The following is an 18,627-nucleotide window of genomic DNA, read 5'->3' as shown; positions in this document are numbered from 1 at the left end:
CAAGCAATCAGGACAGGTTGGAATGACCTGCACATTTCTGCAGGAAAATTGGTGACCCCTTTTCACATGACTGGGCAGGATTTTAACTCCTGTGTGATTCATCCTTTGATCATAAAGACTGAAGACATCCTGAGCATAAATGAGATATATGCCAGTCATTCACTGTCCCTTTGGTGGAATTGGAAACATTAGAAAAGGGGAGACATTTCATTTAGAGCATTATAAGGAGTCCCATTGGTAAGGAACACGTTGAAAGTTTTCAAGCACAAAGAAGAAAATAATTCAGAAAAAAACACAAAACACTCCATGTCATTCTTCACCCCTCACACATGGAAATTATATTCCACATTTCAATGAGTACATGTGTAGCATGAAAAATATTTTCTGTAACAATAACTTGTCTGGCTATTTTTGTTTCATTATAAGTAAAGTCATCTCTTACATATAGATCAAACTATTAACTAAAATGTATATTTCTTAGTAGACCCTTCTTGGACATATGGATTTGATAGTCAATTTTTTCCAGGGGCTATGGTAGGCATGTGGACACGCAGCTGAATAACAGAATGAAGTGTATAAAACCAGGAGACCAGCTATAAAACGTACCAGCATGTCCAAGTGCACATTATCAAGAAGTGTGGTAAAGGTAGTGCTATAGAAAATAGTGATGACCATGGAAGTGAAAACTGTCCTCTGAGATGGTCCTTTATAACAAAATTATGTAAATGACCTTAGTATCCAAGTGTAGTTTAGTACATACAAATAGTATAATTCCTGACAACATTTTTAGTAAAACAACAGAAATATTACTTGGAATGATATGTGTCATAAGAGAATGAATTATGCTAAAGTAATTCATGTTACCCGTAAATACATGAGAATTTCTAATTACATATGGCCCAAAGGTTGTATTAACTTATGTCAGACTTCTTGCTCTGAAGATTTGAACATTCACGGGCACTTATTCAGCCACATACAGTTGGCCCATGAAAAGCCTACCAGCCAAGGAATCTTTTGAGGGCCCTCTTTATATCCTTGTTCCTGAGACTGTAGATGAAGGGATTCAGCATGGGTGTGACGACAGTGTACATCACTGAGGTTGTTGAACTTGACTGTGAGCTGTGGGTACCAGCAGAGCCAAGATACACCACTAGGCTTGTACCATAAAACAAGGAGACAACTGAGAGGTGAGATGTACAGGTGGAAAATGCCTTATACTTCCCATGAGCTGATGGGATTGCTTGTATGGAGGACACTATCTTAGAGTAAGAATAAAGGATCCCAGTGAGGGGACCACCACCCAGCAGCACTGCCCCAAAGTACATCACCAGGTCATTAGGAAAGGTGTCAGAACAGGCAAGTTGGATGACCTGTTTGAGTTCACAGAAAAAGTGGGGAATTTCCAAGTCTGAGCAGAAGGACAGATCCAACACCATTAAGCATTGTAACAGGGAATTCAGGGCACTCATGATCCAGGACACCAGAACCAGCAGTCCACAGCACTGGGGGTTCATGATAACTGTGTAGTGCAGGGGGTTACAGATGGCCACATATCTGTCATAGGCCATGACAGTAAGGATGAAGTCATCCAACCCTGCAAAGAGCAAGAAAAAATACATCTGGGTGATGCAGCCTGCATAGGTGATGGCTTTGCTCTGTATCTGGATGTTCACCAAAATCTTTGGGATGGTGGTAGAGGTGAAGCAGATGTCTACCAAGGACAGGTTGGACAGGAAGAAGTACATGGGCATGTGGAGGTGGGAGTCTGAGCTGACTGCCAGGATGATGAGCAGGTTTCCCAACACAGTGATCAGGTACATGCAGAGGAAGAGCCCAAATAGAATACGCTCTAGTCCAGGTGTCTCTGAAAATCCCAGGAGAAGAAATTCTGAAACCTGTGTAACATTGCCTGGTTCCATGTGGTGCAGGTGACTACCAAAAGATACAAGCAAATGAATAACTAATTTGCACATTAGCAATCATTAGTAACTGAAGAAAATGCTACATTTATATTTTAGAATCCAAAAAATAATTTCTACATTTGGTGTAGGATCTGGTTCCTGTTAAGGCATGTCTTGTGCCATTGACCACTAGAATTTCCTTTTCTACCATCAACCCATTCTTCAAACACAATGAATATTGCTGTTTAATTAAGGAAGTAGTTCAAGCTTTTGAGGAATATACTTCTATATTGACTTTAGACCATGTTCCAGGAACTGTTCAGAGTATAGGCTGATGAAAAATAAGAGTCTCTAGAAACCATAATGGACAAAGGATATGATCAAATAAAAACAATAATACAACATAACCAATGGAGCACATGTTATAGAAAAGGTAAATCACATTAAATGCAGAAAGTTGATAGAGGTTGTTCTTTTTGTCAAGACTTCCAAGAGGCAATACGCTAACAGGCACCTCAAAGAAGACTAAGCAGGAGGCCAAGAGGGAGCAAGTGCTTTCCAGGCAGCAGGAATAGACAATGCAAAGGCCCTGAGGAAGATGGTAGTTTTGGAAAATCAAGGCTCACACTGAGCCAGTGTGTCAGGGGCAGAAGAGATGGTGTCAGGTGATAGTAAGAAACAAGGGGGCCTCCATGTTGCTGTTGAAACTTCAAGTCAGAGGGAGTCCCTTTTGCACACTATGAAATTCTTGCTATTTATTAATATGATTGAAAAAGCATCCTGTGAACTGAAAAGAATTTCCTCCTCGGTCCCTTCTCTTGATGGAGTTCTCGCCCCTGTGTGATTGGTCACCTTGGAATACATGGGTCCAGGTAGCCCTGCTCTGAGCACTGCTCTTGGTTTATGAGACAGGTGCACACACAGACCAGGTCTCCTCATGGGTGTGGTCTCCATATTTGTCCCACTCACTATTTAGGCTATGACTAGATACCACTCATCAGTCCAGATCAAGTATCTTTTCTAAAAATAATTTAGACATACTACCTCAATACTGCTATGGTAAGTGTGCACACACAAATAAGCTTGGGGTTCCATACTGGAATGTCCATTTTATGCCCTGTATTTAAAGAAACATAAATGTAGAAGGAGAGAGAGGAATAAAATGGATATGAGGGAGAAAAAATATCTATTGGTAATAAATTTAGGTGATCTCTGAGCGATGGTGAGGAAGAAAACTGTTTGGATTCTGGCAGTTTTCCAACCCTAACTACACTGCCTTAAAGTCAAGCAAAAATAGTAAGGGACAAAAGATGTATTTCTCCAAATCACCAAGGTAGTTATCTAAATATGGTGTGGGAACACCTTGATGATTTACTACATAGTGAAAAGTGACCAACAAAATTAATTATAATTTACAAAAGGGATTCTTTTTAATGTCAAGCAGTAGAAGACTGGCTTTTCCTGTGTCTATTCTATAGTTATTTGACCAGTGGGTTTTTATAAGGTTAAAATGGAGATGAGCAAAACTCCTTCCTCATGTGGCCCCTTCGTTTCTCTTGGATTTTGGGTTTGGATCTCATTTTTGACAAGTCAATAGGCACTGCTAATTCTGGTTCTGGTCTTCACCCAACATGCAAAAGCCTCCTCAGGACATGACCCATAAAGCCTGCACACACCATGACAATCCATCCTTTTACACTGAGTAACTTTCTTCACTTGACTTAAGCCCAACCACGTTATAATGCAAACATTTATTTCACTGTACTCTGCCTTCTCCATCACAGTGGGGTAGGGGAGAATGGTTGGGGGGAAATGGAGACAACTGTGGGGAACTGTTCCAAGCATGGGAAATGTGGCTCAGCCCCCACTCAGAAAAGCCAGTGGGGAGCGAGGTTGGCGGGCAGGACCCACGTCCATGGATAAGTTCTCCAGTGGGAAATCAGGCCTGCATTATACTTAGACTGCTATGAGACTTCCTCTTGCTAAAACAACTCCCTCACCCTGAGGCAAGCAAATGTTTACTGAATATCTTTATCTTCCTAAAATCTGGGCTAGATCTTCCAGGTCTGGAACCTAGCGTTTGGACCACTTCTCCCTTTACATTGCAAATGTCCTCCTTTGATGTATTCAGCGACACCCTCTCCTGGGTCTGCAAAGATAACCACCAAAAACAAACCTTTGTATAGTAAAAGAAGACCTTCTTTGATGTAAGGGGCCTGGAAAACCAATAAAAGCTTGGTCAAGACAAGGGTAGGCTCTCTCTCTCCCTTGAGGGAGGGGCCGAGGTGCTCAGAGGCACTCTCCTCTTGAGAGAGTGGCCTCGCTGTCCCTTTTCCCCCACAGGACCTCTATAGTCCCTGTGTATGGGTATTGGAATACTGAAACCTCAACAGCAGATCTTGTGGGCCAAGATCTGCGTTAGACAACTGTACTGGAACAACAATGAAAATAATGTGGACAGTTGTGTATGTTGTCGAAATGATGTGTAGAAAATAGACAAGGGAAGTATAAGAATAGTATAGGAAATGTAGAAGCCAAAGAATTTATATGTATGACCCAGGGACATGAACTAAAGGGGGGGATATGTGCTGGAGCAGGTGTTCAGGGAAGCGGGGAGTGAAGAGAAAAAATAGAAACTGTGATATCATAATCAATAAAATATATTTTAAAAATAGTGTGGAGATAAAAATAAAAAATAAATAAAAACAAAAATTGAAATTGAAAATTGAAAAAATAAATAAATAAATCGGCTAAATTCAAAACATAACAAAACAATACCAGATATGAGCAAGCAGGGCTTCACCTGCTTTGCTCACCTTATATTTTTGCAGATGTTGTGAATACCTGTGCACTTACCCAGGAACCCGTTGAAGTGAAAGTGAAGTAATGAAAGGAATGGCAGGGAGAATAAAACCTGGTTGAACAGAGAGATTTAGCAGCTGTGTTAAGAAAATGAGGGGAGCATCAAAAAGTAATGAAAATAATATATAAATACCGACATACATTCGTAATTAAATTGGCAAAGGCATGGACACAGAAGGTAATGTATGATGTTCCTAGACATGGTGGCAAAGCAGAGGCTCAGTGTTATTTGTTGGATGAATCAGGAATTAGGCCTCAGTACGTAACTACATTTAACATATGGTAAGGTTGTGTTTCTTTGTATTGGGAAAGGTTGGATTGTTGAATAAAAGCTGGAAAAATAATCATCCGCCCACAAGAAAATGAAGTTGATACCCTACACCTGTGTGTTACATAAAACCTGGGGGATTGCCTACTCACTGGAAGAGTAGCCAGTGCTTTTAGGAGAAAAGAATGAAACTATATATTAATATTGATGAGTGGGCCAATCCATCCTAATGAAGTCAGAGACTCGGGAGTAAAAAGACAGACATATTTAACAAATAAAATGCAAAACATTTTTATGGCCAAAACATCCCCTACGTCCACTGAGAAATAATAAATTTTATTTATTTTTATTTTTATGTTCTTAACTTTTATTGAATTTATAGGGGTGACATTGGTTAATAAAATTATGTAGGTTTCAGCTGTACAACTATCTAATACATCACCTGTATCTTGTATTGTGTGTTCAGCGCCCCAAGTCAAGTCTCCTTCTGTCAATATTTATCCCCCTTTTATGCTCTTCTACATTGAACCACCATAATTATTTTTAAATCATCTAAAAATCTGACAAGAAAAAAACAGTAACCATAGAGTAATATTCAAATTATTCACAAAACATCAAATATGAATCTTTATTCAAAATCAGAAAAAGTTCAGCACACAAAAAAAAGTTCTTTCATACCTGTCAGCCTAGAGAAAAATTTAGAAAAATGTCACATTGACCAGGATGCAGACTTTAAACAGGTAGCAAAGGGGTGCTCAGTATTTTTCCTGGCAGAACTGTGGAGTGTTACAGCATTGGGAAAACAGACTGCAGGCAGCTGCACACACGACCAGCACCTGTGTCTCTAATGCAGGGCTCCTCAGTCTCTGCAGGACTGCCATTCTGGGCCAGGTCTTTGTCTGAGGTGTGGTCTCTCCTGGCCACTGCAGGAGGTTTAGAGCAACCTGGACTTTACTGACACCTCCCATGAGACAACCAAAAATGTCTCCAAAGATTGCTCTGTGTCCCTTAGGGAAACAGTATATTGCCTCTGGTGGAGAACCAGAGATTTAAGGTATCAATCTCAAAATATTTTCATATATTGTTATAATAGCAATGTAATGAGAAAGGGTATCTTAGATTTCAAGTGTGACTAGCACAGCCACACCTCAGAATATTAAGTAGACATGGAAATAACGAATCAGCATATTACACCCTCTTTGACGGGAGGGAAGACCATAGGTATTGTTGAGTAGGAAGGAAGAATGGACACATAGAAAAAAAAACTGTACAATGCATAAAGAGCATTTCTCATGGGCCAGGATGCTGTTCATGCATCTGTACAAAACACATGAGTGAGTATGTGAGCATAACATAGAAGGACAAGATTTAAAAAAAGAAACTAAGACGTAATGGAATAAAGATAGCAGCAGAAATGTAATTAGGTTAAGTATACTGATTACAAAACTATTGTATGAAAAATAATTAAGTGAGAATCAAATTAATTCATATTAAGAGAGAAAATAATAACTTAACAATATCAACATAGGCCACAGATCTCACATAAAATTGCCATACAGTTGGAAATAAAAGAATGTTATAAAGAGGTTTATAAAGTCAGGAAGAAAGCAGTATCTAAGTCATAATTTCTTCTTATATAGAGATATATGGATTTAAATTTGCTGATGGTAGGTACAGGTAATCTTCAGTTAAATATTTATAAAGAGTGCCTTCCACTTTAACAGGAACCTAATCAATGAAATGAACAAGCAAGCCAAACATAACCAAAGACACTGAAATTGAGAACAGGCTGACAGTGACCAGAGTGGAGATGGGAGGGGATTAAAAGGAAAAGGGTGAATGGTTTCCAGGAACAATTATAAAGAACACATGGACAATAACAAGGGGACGGTTGAAACAGGGGAGGGAGGTGTGTTTGGCTGTGGTGGGATAGAGGGGTGGGGAGAAAATTCAGACAACTGAAATTGAACAATAAAATAATTTTTTTAAAAAGCAATGGATAAAATGCAATGTGAATGAATGATAGATTTGAGCCCACACAGTTAATAAACACTCACAATTCTCCACATATATGTACATAAAAGGACTCAATGACAAGAACAACGTTAGTAGAAAAAAATTCTCCAATTCCTTGTTTAGAATAAAGCAATAAAAAATATGAATCAAAGCATGTTAACCACCCTCTGAAAATGTCTGAAATTTGCACACAATTCCCAATAGAGGAAAGAAATGAATAACTAACCCACAAGTGTACTCAGGTCACAGGTAATGAAGTAATGGCAAAATCAAGCTATTTAGGACACCTCTTTTTACTTATCAAATAAATTCTCTTTAATTCTAATTGAAAATGCACAGTGAAAGAAGATACTGTGGATGCACATATCATGACCACTGTTGCAAGGTAATATTTGCAAAAAGTGTACTGCATATGGATCTGTCTCATCAATATGGAAACAGTGTTGAATATGCCCCATGATAAAAATAAAGAACTGCCCTCACTTTACTGCACAGCTCTCCACAGCTAGTACTCTATCTTCCTCCTTCCTTTAGTTGCAAAACTCATCGTACCTGTTCTACTTTCACTTGAAATACTTTATGCCTCCCATCGCCACCTCAATTGGGTTTTCATCAGAGATTAGTGAGCAATGACCCAAGTGTGCTGACTTCAATGTTCGCTTCTCTTTTTAGCATCACAAATAAATCATGAACTAGTTAATCAGGCAAGCAAAGAACCAGAGGCTGATGGCTGTCAAGAAACCTCAGGTGAATGTGCTTGGCATTGGATCTCTCTGACTCTTTCCTGGAGCACGTACTGCACCCTTGGCCTCACCTGATCCATAGCTCTGAGAGGATGGACTCACCTGATCCCGAGCTCTGAGAGGGCAGACTCCCAGTAAAGGAAGTCTAACCTCCTGGTTGGATGACAATGGAGGCTGAAGCTCTCTGTTCAGACAAGACAGCAGGAAGGAGGCAAGCATTGGTCTCCTAGACAAACTTAGGGTTCCAAAAGCAACAACCAGGTCCCATCCAGCCCAAGGTCACACACGCTGAGAGACTGGAGATGAAGAGCTATTTACAGCTCCCTATGTCTGCTCATTATGTGCATTTCCATCCTGTTCTTCCAACCTCTAATTGCATGATTTCCCTGTGGGTATAGACAGAAGGGACTGTTTTCCTGGAGATTCTGTGTTCCCAAAAGACCAGCTTGGAAGTCCAGTGAATCCTGTTTTTACTAGTTCCTCCTCATAAAGACTGTGGCTTCCAGAAGACTAACCTCCCAGCACTTTATCCAAACTCTGATGTAAAATTTTTCCAAATTTCAGACTAGAGATCCAGTCTGGATTAGAAAACTCAAATCCCCAAATATTGAATGGTGGTAGCGACACGGTCCCTCATATCCAATGAAAATTGCTATTTTCTTTTGAACAAGGGGGAGAACTAAGGTCCTTTGCTTAAACCTTGAGGGTTACACACTGGGCTTCATGACACGTTGACCAAAGCAATTTGGAATTTCAACCTGATATCACAAGAGCTGTCCTATAGTCCCTCACTGTGAAATATTTGTTACTTATAAGAAATACATTTAGACTTTTTTGCACTATAATCTAAGATTGGAATAGAAAACTAAATTGATTCTTTCCTGTAGCTTCCAGAAGAAAGCTAACCCTGCAAATGTCTTGATTTTAGGCCACGAGACCTCAGGAATTGTAAGAGATTGAATGTGTCTGTTTATAAATCACTGGTGCGGTAATTTTACATTAGTATTAATAATTGAAAACAGACATGTATCCAAAGGAATTTGTTCAGGAAACTGAGTTAAACTGCTTCATTTCATTCATTTAGCCTCAACTGGGTAAAGGCATTTTGTATTGTATTTCCCCTTAAGTGGAAGACATGTATAACCATTCAGTAGATATTCAGCCTCTCTGGCTAGTGAGATTTTAGATTTTATAGTTTTGAGATATTAATATAAAAGAAGGAATTCATTTAAATTTATGTGTGCCATTTACTTTAAATCTTTGTGTCTAAATTTCTCCATCTTTAAATTGCATAGCAAAATTTAATTGTACTAAATTAATTATATTAAATGTTATATTCATTCTTTTCTTTTTTATCCTTCTCAACTTTCTCTTAAGTTTCCTTTCAAATATGAGAGTATATATGGGTCTGTGTTTGTGTACATATATGTATGTATTTATTTGAAATAAAAATGTACACGAATAAACATATATGCATACATACAACCTTTCCTTGAACAGTTTATTTGGAGTCTAGAAAACATCCACATCTCATTTATTTCTTGGAACACTCGTATGAAGTTATGTTTGCTATCGTACTTTACCTTCAGAAATAAGGACATTGAGGCTCATTGAGAAGCCATTAAAGTTTATTGTGCACTTTCTTGACTTATACACAACTGGAAACGTGAGGTATGGACTATTATTTTTATGACTTTCATTCATCACATTGTATATTTGAATCACGTTCCAGTTATATTATACAATTATACTCCAATAAATTACCTAGAAGGGAAAATGCATAGCAGTGCATGGATTGGAGTAGGATCTAGAGCTCAGGTAGCAGATTCACACTTAGAAATGGTAGAAGGTATCTCTTCTACCTGGGAAAAAAGCAAAGTGCTGTCTAAAAAAGACAATAAATCAAATGAAGCAGAAACAAATTGATAGATACAGAAAACAAACTGATGGTTACTAGAGAGGGAGGATGTGGGAATGGGGTATAACAGGAAGGGAACTAGGAGGTACAAACATCCAGTAATAACATAAGTCATGGGGATGTAAAGTACACCACAGGGAATAGAGAGATAATATTGTAGTAACTATGTACAGTAACATGTGGTTATTAGATTTACTGTAGTCATGACTTTGTACGGCATATACATATTGAATCACTATGTTATATTCCTGAAATTAATATAATGTTGTATTTTAACTATAATTAAAAATAAATTTTAAAGGTACAATTGGCAATAACTACATAGGTGAGGCTAATGTAATCACCATGGTTCTCTGAAGGTAGAGAGGAAGGAAGAAGATAGAGTTGGTATCAGAGCAAGGATTAAAAATGCTACACGAGTGGCTTTAAAGACGGGTAAAGGGGAGTGATGTCACAGAAATAGGAGTGTGAGAGATACCCTTGGTCTCTCCCCCAGAAATGTCAACAATTTGAACAGCTATAATTTGACAAAGGACTCCCTGCTCAATGTACATGTATGCCTGAGAGATCTGCACATTGAAACATTTAAGGGTGGGCCAGAGGGAACAAACAGGGGAGGCAAGAAGATATGATTGACCAGCAAATGAACACAGCACAGGGGCTGGGCTGCGACTATCAGGAAGTTAGAATTCCAGGAAAAGAAAAAGAACCATTGAGTCCTGCTGTCCTGTGGACTCCCAAAACTCACCTTCCGGCACCCTTGGTGTCAGGTTGTGGAGTACTTTATCTGTAAAGCCAATAATGCTTACAATAGAATCACTATTTCCCTTGAGTAAAGATTGCAATGTGTCACTGACCCCAAGTTGGGGTGCTGAGGGGAACCCACGGAGGTCCAAGTTCACCTATAACAACCGGGCAAAACAAAAAAGTAGGTCCGGTTACCCCAGAAAACCCCACCCCCAGCATTGCTGCTACAATGACAGCAGCTACTGGGGTCAATTCTGGGATTTCTCAGAGCTCAAAAACTGTAGACTCAGTGCCATGTCCTAGAAAATAATGGCAAGTCCTCTTCCTAGGAATCTGCTAGAGAAGTGTCATACATACAGAGCTGCCTAGACACAGAAGGAACCCATCAAATAGCTTGAATAACGACGGTAATGAGGCAGCTTAGAAAGAAAATAAAAGTCTCCAGAAAGCAAACTTGAACACATGGAAATATGTGCTAAAAATGACAGAGAATGTAGACGGCAATACTGAAAATACCCAACGAGATTCTGGAAAATAATCAACACACAATTATCTTTCTCACTTTAACCATTTTGAAATGTGAATTTTAGGGACTAAGTGCATTCACAATGTCCAACCATCACTACCTTATATTTTCAACACCCCAAACAGAAATCCTGTATCTATAAAGCAATTCTCCCTTATTTTCTCTTACCTCATCCTCTGGTAACCTCTTTTCCTGTACGAATTTGCCTATTGCCATCATGGTATATCGACTTCATCATTTTGATCTATGACTTTCTTTTTTTATATATATATTTATTGATTATGCTATTACAGTTGCCCCATTCCCCCCCCACACTCCACTTCATCCTGCCCACCCCCCTCCCTCCCACATTCCCCCCCTATAGTTCATGTCCATAGGTCATACTTATAAGTTCTTTGGCTTCTACATTTCCCACACTATTTTTACCCTCCCCCTGTCTATTTTCCACCTATCATCTATGCTACTTATTCTCTGTACCTTCCCCCCCTCTCCCCCTCCCACTCCCTTAATGACAACCCTCATGTTCTAGTTGTTTGCCTAGTTTGCTCTCGTTTTTGTTTTATGTGTGGTCGTTAATAACTGTGAGTTTGCTGTCATTTTTACTGTTCCAATTTTTGATCTTCTTTTTCTTAGGTAACTCCCTTTAACATTTCATATAATAAGGGCTTGGTGATGATGAGCTTCTTTAACTTGACATTATCTGAGAAGCACTTTATCTTCCCTTCCATTCTAAGTGATAGCTTTGCTGGATACAGTAATCTTGGATGTAGGTCCTTGCATTTAATCTTGGGTAATGTAATTATGATGTGCCTTGTTGTGTTCCTCCTTGGGTCCAGCTTCTTTGGGACTCTCTGAGCTTCCTGGACTTCCCGGAAGTCTATTTCCTTTGCCAGATTAGGGAAGTTCTCCTTCATTATTTGTTCAAATAAGTTTTCAATTTTTTGTTCTTCCTCTTCTCCTTCTGGCACCCCTATAATTCGGATGTTGGAACATTTCAAGGTGTCCGGGAGGTTCCTAAGCCTCTTCTCATTTTTCCAGGTTCTTGTTTCTTCATTCTTTTCTGGTTGGATGTTTGTTTCTTCCTTCTGGTCCACACCATTGATTTGAGTCCCAGTTTCCTTCTCATCACTATTGGTTCCCTGTACATTTTCCTTTGTTTCTCTTAGCATAGGCTTCATTTTTTCATCTGTTTTTCAAACAGATTCAACCAAGTCTGTGAGCATATTGATAACCAGTGCTTTGAACTGTGCATCCGATAGGTTGGCTATCTCTTCGTTGCTTAGTTGTATTTTTTCTGGAGCTTTGAAGTGTTCTGTCATTTGGGCCATTTTTTTTGTTTGTTTGTCTTGGCACGTCTGTTACTTTAAGGGGCGGAGCCTTAGGTGTTCACTGGGGCGGGGTAATGCTTATCGCAGCACTGTGACGCTGTACCAGGGGGAGGGGCCGAGCGGGAGCAATGGCGCCTGCCTCACTCTCCTCCAGCTTTCAATCTTTCACTCCGCTACCCACAATCAAACTGGGCCCCTCTGGTGCTGGTTCCCGAGTAAGTGGGCCTGTGCACATTCTAGGCCCCTGTGGGTCTCTCCAACGACCTCTCCTGTGAGGCTGGGAGTCTCTCCTGCTGCCGCCCCAACCCCTACGGGCGTTTTCAATCAGAGGTTTGAGGCTTTATTTCCCTGAGCTGGAGCCCTGGGTTACGCAGTCTGCTTCTCTCCCTGCCGTTTGTCCGGTTTATCTGTGGGCGAATGTGGTGCCGCGGGGTGCTACCCGCTGCTCTGCCTGCCCCACTCTCCGCCACTCTGAGTCCGGCCCTCTGGGTTTATCTGTGCAAATGTGGGGCCGCAGGGTCTGCTAGTGCTCGGACTGCCTGCGCCATTTGTCCCACACTCCGCCAGTCTCAGTCCCGCCACAGCCACGCGAGTCCTCTCCACCCTGGTGCCCGTCTCCGCCCCTCCTACCAGTCTGGATGAATGGTTATTTTCTACTTTCTTGGTGTTGGTCCCCCTTGCTGTTCAATTCTCTGTCAGTTCTGGTTGTGCCAGGAGGCGCAGTGTGTCTATCTACGCCGCCATCTTGGTTCTCTCCTTGATCTATGACTTTCATAGAACATGTGTATCACATGAAGAGAAAAACTTCGTCTAGGATGACCTTTCCACAGGGTGAGAATGATTCTGTACGTCACTTGCCATAAACCCTGCACTGACTCTCCACTAATTTTAGAATTAATCAACAATACTGTAGCCAGAATATAAGACTGTTACCTGGAGGCTGCCCACATAGCTAGGTTCATGATTTGGTTTTATCGTCTGCTTCTCATTGTTCATCATGTACTACCAGCTATTTTTCATCTCCTAACTACACTTTAACACTTCATTATAATGCCCAATTACTTTTCTGTAGCATTTTCTGGTGTGTGTTTATTTCCTTTTGCACCTGGAATATACCTCCACTTGTCCTTCAAGTTTCAATGCTATTTTAGGCTGGTCTGTGAAGCCTTGGTTGACATGCAGGAGGAGTTTACTATTTGGGGACCCTTTCAGCAAGAGTACAGTAACACCTGACAGTATTGCATTTATTCATTTACATGACTTTGCCCAAGTTTAGACTCTGCGCTTAAAAGAAGGAGCAAATCTTACTATTTTCTTCATCCGCGGAACATGTTTTAGTGCTTACCATACAGTAATAGCTTAATAAATATTTGCAGAGGCTGCAAAACCAGACAGTTGAGTGAGGGAAACAGATAGGTCCTACCTGGTGGGAAATGAGGAGCAGTGAAACGAGGGGAGGGATGCCCCAGGACAGAGGCTAATTCCAGAAAAGACAGATGGGAGAAAGAAGCCACTCTGCTAATCCAGAATCTCCCTCCAGACTCGGGAATTGAACATTTGTTGTGGGGCTCCTGTTCTATATCCGCAAGAAAGGGCAGGGAGGTAGAAGGACCTCTTGAAGACACAACTGTGTTTCTCATAATCTGGGATTGGTAGAGTACACCTGAGAGCACTGAGTGGAAGCATTTAATGGTTTCTGTGGCTTGAGGAGCTCAATTCCCATGTGCCTCACCGAAGACATTTTCTTTTGTTTTTCTGTTCCCTGAGAGATTTAATTGACTAGAGCTAGGAGAGAAAAACAGAATGCAAACTTGTGCCAGATTTAGTCCTGGGAGACCTCTTGGGGTTCTTATCTCTTTGTCCTCTTTCTTCCCAGAAGGAGGTCACTGCTCTTTAGATATGAATTCTATAACTACATACCTATCAGTAATTACTTTAAATGCTCTCATCAAAAGACATAGGGTAGCTGAGTGAATAAGAACACATGACCCATGTGTCCATCAATAGACAATTCGGTAAAGAAGATGTGCTACATATATACAAGGGAATATTACTTGGTGATAGAAAAGAATGCAATCATACTATTTGTGGCAACCTGGTTGGATGTAGAGGGCATTGTGCTAAAGGAAATAAGTCAGACATAGAAATTCAAAAACTGTGTATTATCTCTGTCTAAACACAAGAGCTTATACACACAGAGAAGAGATTGATGATCGCCGGACGTGGGAGATGGGGACATAGGTGAAACAGATGGAGTGGGTCAAACGGTAGAAACTTCCAGTTACAAAATCAGTAAGTTCTGGGGTTGTAATCCACAGTGACAACATCTGATAACACTGTGCTGTGTATTAAAAGGTGTTGAGAGAGTAACTATTAAAGGTTGTCATCATAAGAAAAACATTTTTGTTACATTGTGTGGTGATGGATGGTAACTTGACTTATTTGGTGAATCATTATGTTGTCCAGATGAAACCACTATAAAACTACATACACTGTATTATTATCATTCAGTTCATAAGGTCCTTTGTCCAAAATGTGGCTCATTTTATTAAAGGTCAGGGTGTCCATAGAGCTGTGTTCTCTTTAGGGGAAAATAAAGGATAATTTCTTTGTTTACCTTTTCCTGGTTGTGCAGGATGACAACACTCCTTAGCTCTATGCCCATCCCCATCTTTAAATTGGGCAATGGGGGAGCAAGTCTTTCCTGCATCACATCACTTCTGGCCTTTCTCTCTCACAGTTAAGGAAATATGATTACTTTGGGTCCACTCAGATAATTCAGGATACTGGGAATTGAACCAGACCCATTTGGTGTTCGGGATGAACTCCAACCCACTGAGCCATTGGTGTTCACAAATTACAAAAATACAGATATACTTTTTATGACAGTGTGTTAAATCATGGATGGCCTAGCTCAAAGGATCTGCCACAAAAAGACTTTTATAAATTAAAACTAACCTTTAATCTCTTGATTAAAGGTTAGGTGATTAGACACTTTTATTTCATCTATCATCTAATTCATGTAGCCTATAATCACAAATGTTGGGGTTCAGGAGGTGGACGTCTTTGGGAGGCCATTATTCTGCCTGCCACATTATGTGACAGGATTCTGGCCAAAGACATGCCAATGGAAGTCTGTTGGGTGGAACTTTTTGGAAATGCTATAGTTTTTAATTTAAATAATATTTTAAATCAAAATATCAATATAGATACTGGCATAATATTGAGCAATACAAGCATGACATTGAGCAAACAGTGGCAGCCATGAAAATACACATTGTAACATTCTGTTTATATGAAGTGCAAAGGAGCAATTAGTAATCTATTCTGTTAGAAATCTGGAAAGTGGCGAGAAGTGGTAACTGGATTTAGGCACAAAGGGAGCTACTGCGTGGCTGGACATGTTCTATTTTTTGGTCTGAGTTACAATTACAGAGAATATATTAGGTTTGTGAAAGTTCATTGAACATTTGATATGATAATATTCTGTAAGTACTTTGCACTTCAAAGGAATAAAAAAAATCCCTTCTCATACTCTCCAATACTACCCTCTGAGTTTCTCCTAGAATTCCTGTGTGGCTGACAGTTTGACTGTTTGGAAATACAGCAGCTAGTCTGTGACCTCGAGGACAAAACACGCACAGAAAGAATCATGGTGCGTATAAAATAAGACTCTTTCTTTAACAATTTCATGAGACTGTCAGAGTAGCTCTGAACTCCCTCCCTTACTCTACATCTGTGATTTGCAAATAAATAGTTTTAATTTATAAAAGTCTTTTTGTGGCAGATCCTTTGAGCTAGGCCATCCATGATTTAACACACTGTCATAAAAAGTATATCTGTATTTTTGTAATTTGTGAACACCAATGGCTCAGTGGGTTGGAGTTCGTGCCGAACACCAAATGGGTCTGGTTCAATTCCCAGTAGAGCACATACTAAGTTAAGGGTCTGATCCTGGTTGGGACACGTAGGGAAGCAACCAATCAATGTTTCTCTGTCACATTGACGTTTGCCTCTCTCCTTCCCCTCCTTCCTCTCTCTGGAAATGAATAAACATATCCTAGGGTGAGGGCATTTTTTAAAAAAGCCTTGAGAAATAAGAATCCTGAAGATAATTAAAAAGTAACCCCCCAAAATGCCATAGGGAAACCAAACGAAAAGTTTAGAGATTTTTTCTCTGTGTCAGTAAAGTCTTAGTGGTCACAGAACCTGCCCTCCACCAGAAAGGAACCTGGCATGGATGGGCACTTGTGACATCACTTACTTCCCTCCCTGCTGGGTACCTTGTGGTCTCCAGAGATTCTCATCTCTCCTCAACCTTCCCATTCAAGGTATTCACAGTGGAACTTACACAGCAACGCCCCCTCTTCTTTCAAATTCCATTCTCTGTTGTATCTGCATTTCAAATGCCACCTCTGTCCATCAGGCACCTCACCCCAGGCAAATACAAGTATCAGATTGGGAATCATTATGAATATGTGAAGAGGAGACCAATAAAAAGAAAAGCACTGTCTACATGAGGAAGCCCAAAGAGATGGTTCAAGGAAAGGAAGAGCTCCCTAGCTCTGTTAATCCATGAGTTAAGTCCCTGGACTCGAGAATTCTGGAGGGAAAGTTTTATTTCTTTTCAGCCTAGAAAAGGCAAGCTGGAGGCAGGGGGAGAGGGTGGTGGTGTTCATATGCAGAGCTGTTTGACCCTCTAGAGTGGAATTTCCACATCTGCTCATTAAACATATTTTTAGTCTCACCTTATTCTCTAAGAATATTCAGTTTGAGGTGGGGGATGCATAAATAAAACTTGATTGAATTGAAATTTACATAAGTGGTAGGTAGACTGTTTGCAAAGGTGGTCCCAATTATTTGTTTGTAGTCTTTGGCGATGTGACTGTGAAGCTCCTCCCATACAAAGGCAGAGTCTATTTCTCTACCTTTGGAACTGGGAAACACTTATGAATTCTTATTTGCTTTGGCCAATAAATATGGTGGAAGTGACTGTGCTTTTCCAGGACTTGTCATTTTGGCTGCTCACACTCAGAATTTTGGCTCAGCTGTGTGAACATACCAGGTGGGCCTTCCAGAGGAGAGGACGTTTGCACACAGCTCACTTATCTCAATCTAGGCCTCTCTAGATCAGCCACAATACCTGAGCCTCTAATATATACCACAGCACAGCCAAGGTCAGCAGATACACCCTGGCTGACCCATAGCTGACTACAGACTCATGTGGAGACCAGCAGACATCGGAACACCTCCCCACTATAACAACCCATTAGAAAATAAAGGAATTATATTAAACTGTTCCCTTTGGGGATGGCTGGTTATATAGCAATAACAAACTGATATTATAATCAAAGCAAACACAACTGAGACAATTATAATAATCAGTTACTTACTTTTAGCATTTGTACTCATGGAGGACAGGATTCACACTCATGCCTTTATTCAAATGTGTTTGAGATAACTGCATAAAAGCAAATCCACTAAGATTCCCTTCCAGACAGTCAGGACAGGGTGGAATGATGTGCACATTTGTGCAGGAAAATTGGTGATCCCTTTTCACATGGGCAGGATTTTAATTCCTGTGTGATATATCCTTTGATGGTAAAAACTGGAGATATTCTGGAGTATAAAGGAGATATATATTGTATGACATTCATATGGGTCACACACTATCCCTTTGGTGGATTTAGAAACATTTAGAAAAGGGGAGACTTTTCATTTAGAGCACTAGAAGGAGTCCCATTTGTAGGGAGCACATTGAAAATTTTCAAGCAGAAACAGGAAAATAGTTCAGAAAAAAAAAACACAAAACATTCCACATAATTCTTCAGCCCTCACACATGGAAATCATATTCCACACTTCAATGAGTAGATGTGCACCATGAAAAATAGTTTGTACAATAATAAATAGTCTGCCAATTTTTGCTTCATCATCTGTATGGTCAACTGTTACATATTACATCAGTCTATTTATTAAAATGTATATTTCTTGGTAGACTCCTCTTGGACACATGGATTTGATAGTCAATTTTTTCCACAGGCTATGCCAGGCATATGGACACACAGCTGAATAACAGAATGAAGTGCGTAAAACTAGGAGACCAGTTATAAAACGTACCAGCATGTTCAAGTCTACATTGTCAAGAAGTGTGGTAAAGGTACTGCTATAGAAAATAGTGATGGCCATGGAAGTGAAAATTCTGGTTTCAGATGCTCCTCTATAACAAAATTATGTAAATGACCTCAGTATCCAAGTGTAGTTTGGGCCATAGGAGTGTAGAATTCATGACTATTCTTTTAGTAAAACCACAGAAATAT

At 40.0% G+C, this 18,627-nt stretch overlaps 1 protein-coding gene across 3 annotated transcripts in view; it reads right to left on the bottom strand.

Moving 5' to 3' along the window:
• Positions 1 to 700: 700 nt before the first annotated feature.
• Positions 701 to 18,627, bottom strand: part of LOC112301497 (olfactory receptor 7A5) — a 167,028-nt gene continuing 149,101 nt past the window's right edge. The window contains exons 1-3 of one of the 3 annotated variants that reach the window (XM_053930526.2): positions 7,893 to 8,033; positions 5,474 to 5,591; positions 701 to 1,932 (exon numbers count right to left, since the gene is read on the bottom strand). In XM_053930526.2, coding sequence (XP_053786501.1) covers positions 996 to 1,919 — 924 coding nt within the window. In that variant the 5' untranslated portion in view covers positions 1,920 to 1,932; positions 5,474 to 5,591; positions 7,893 to 8,033 and the 3' untranslated portion in view covers positions 701 to 995. Of the gene's footprint in view, positions 1,933 to 5,473; positions 5,592 to 7,892; positions 8,034 to 18,627 lie in introns of those variants that run through there. The other 2 variants (XM_053930524.2, XM_053930527.2) reach the window with 2 other exon arrangements.

This window comes from Desmodus rotundus, chromosome 9 (genome assembly GCF_022682495.2).
Source record: "Desmodus rotundus isolate HL8 chromosome 9, HLdesRot8A.1, whole genome shotgun sequence".
Classification (NCBI taxonomy): Eukaryota; Metazoa; Chordata; class Mammalia; order Chiroptera; family Phyllostomidae; genus Desmodus; species Desmodus rotundus.
Note: the sequence above shows the minus strand (reverse complement) of the source record. Positions and strands in the feature narration are given on the sequence as shown.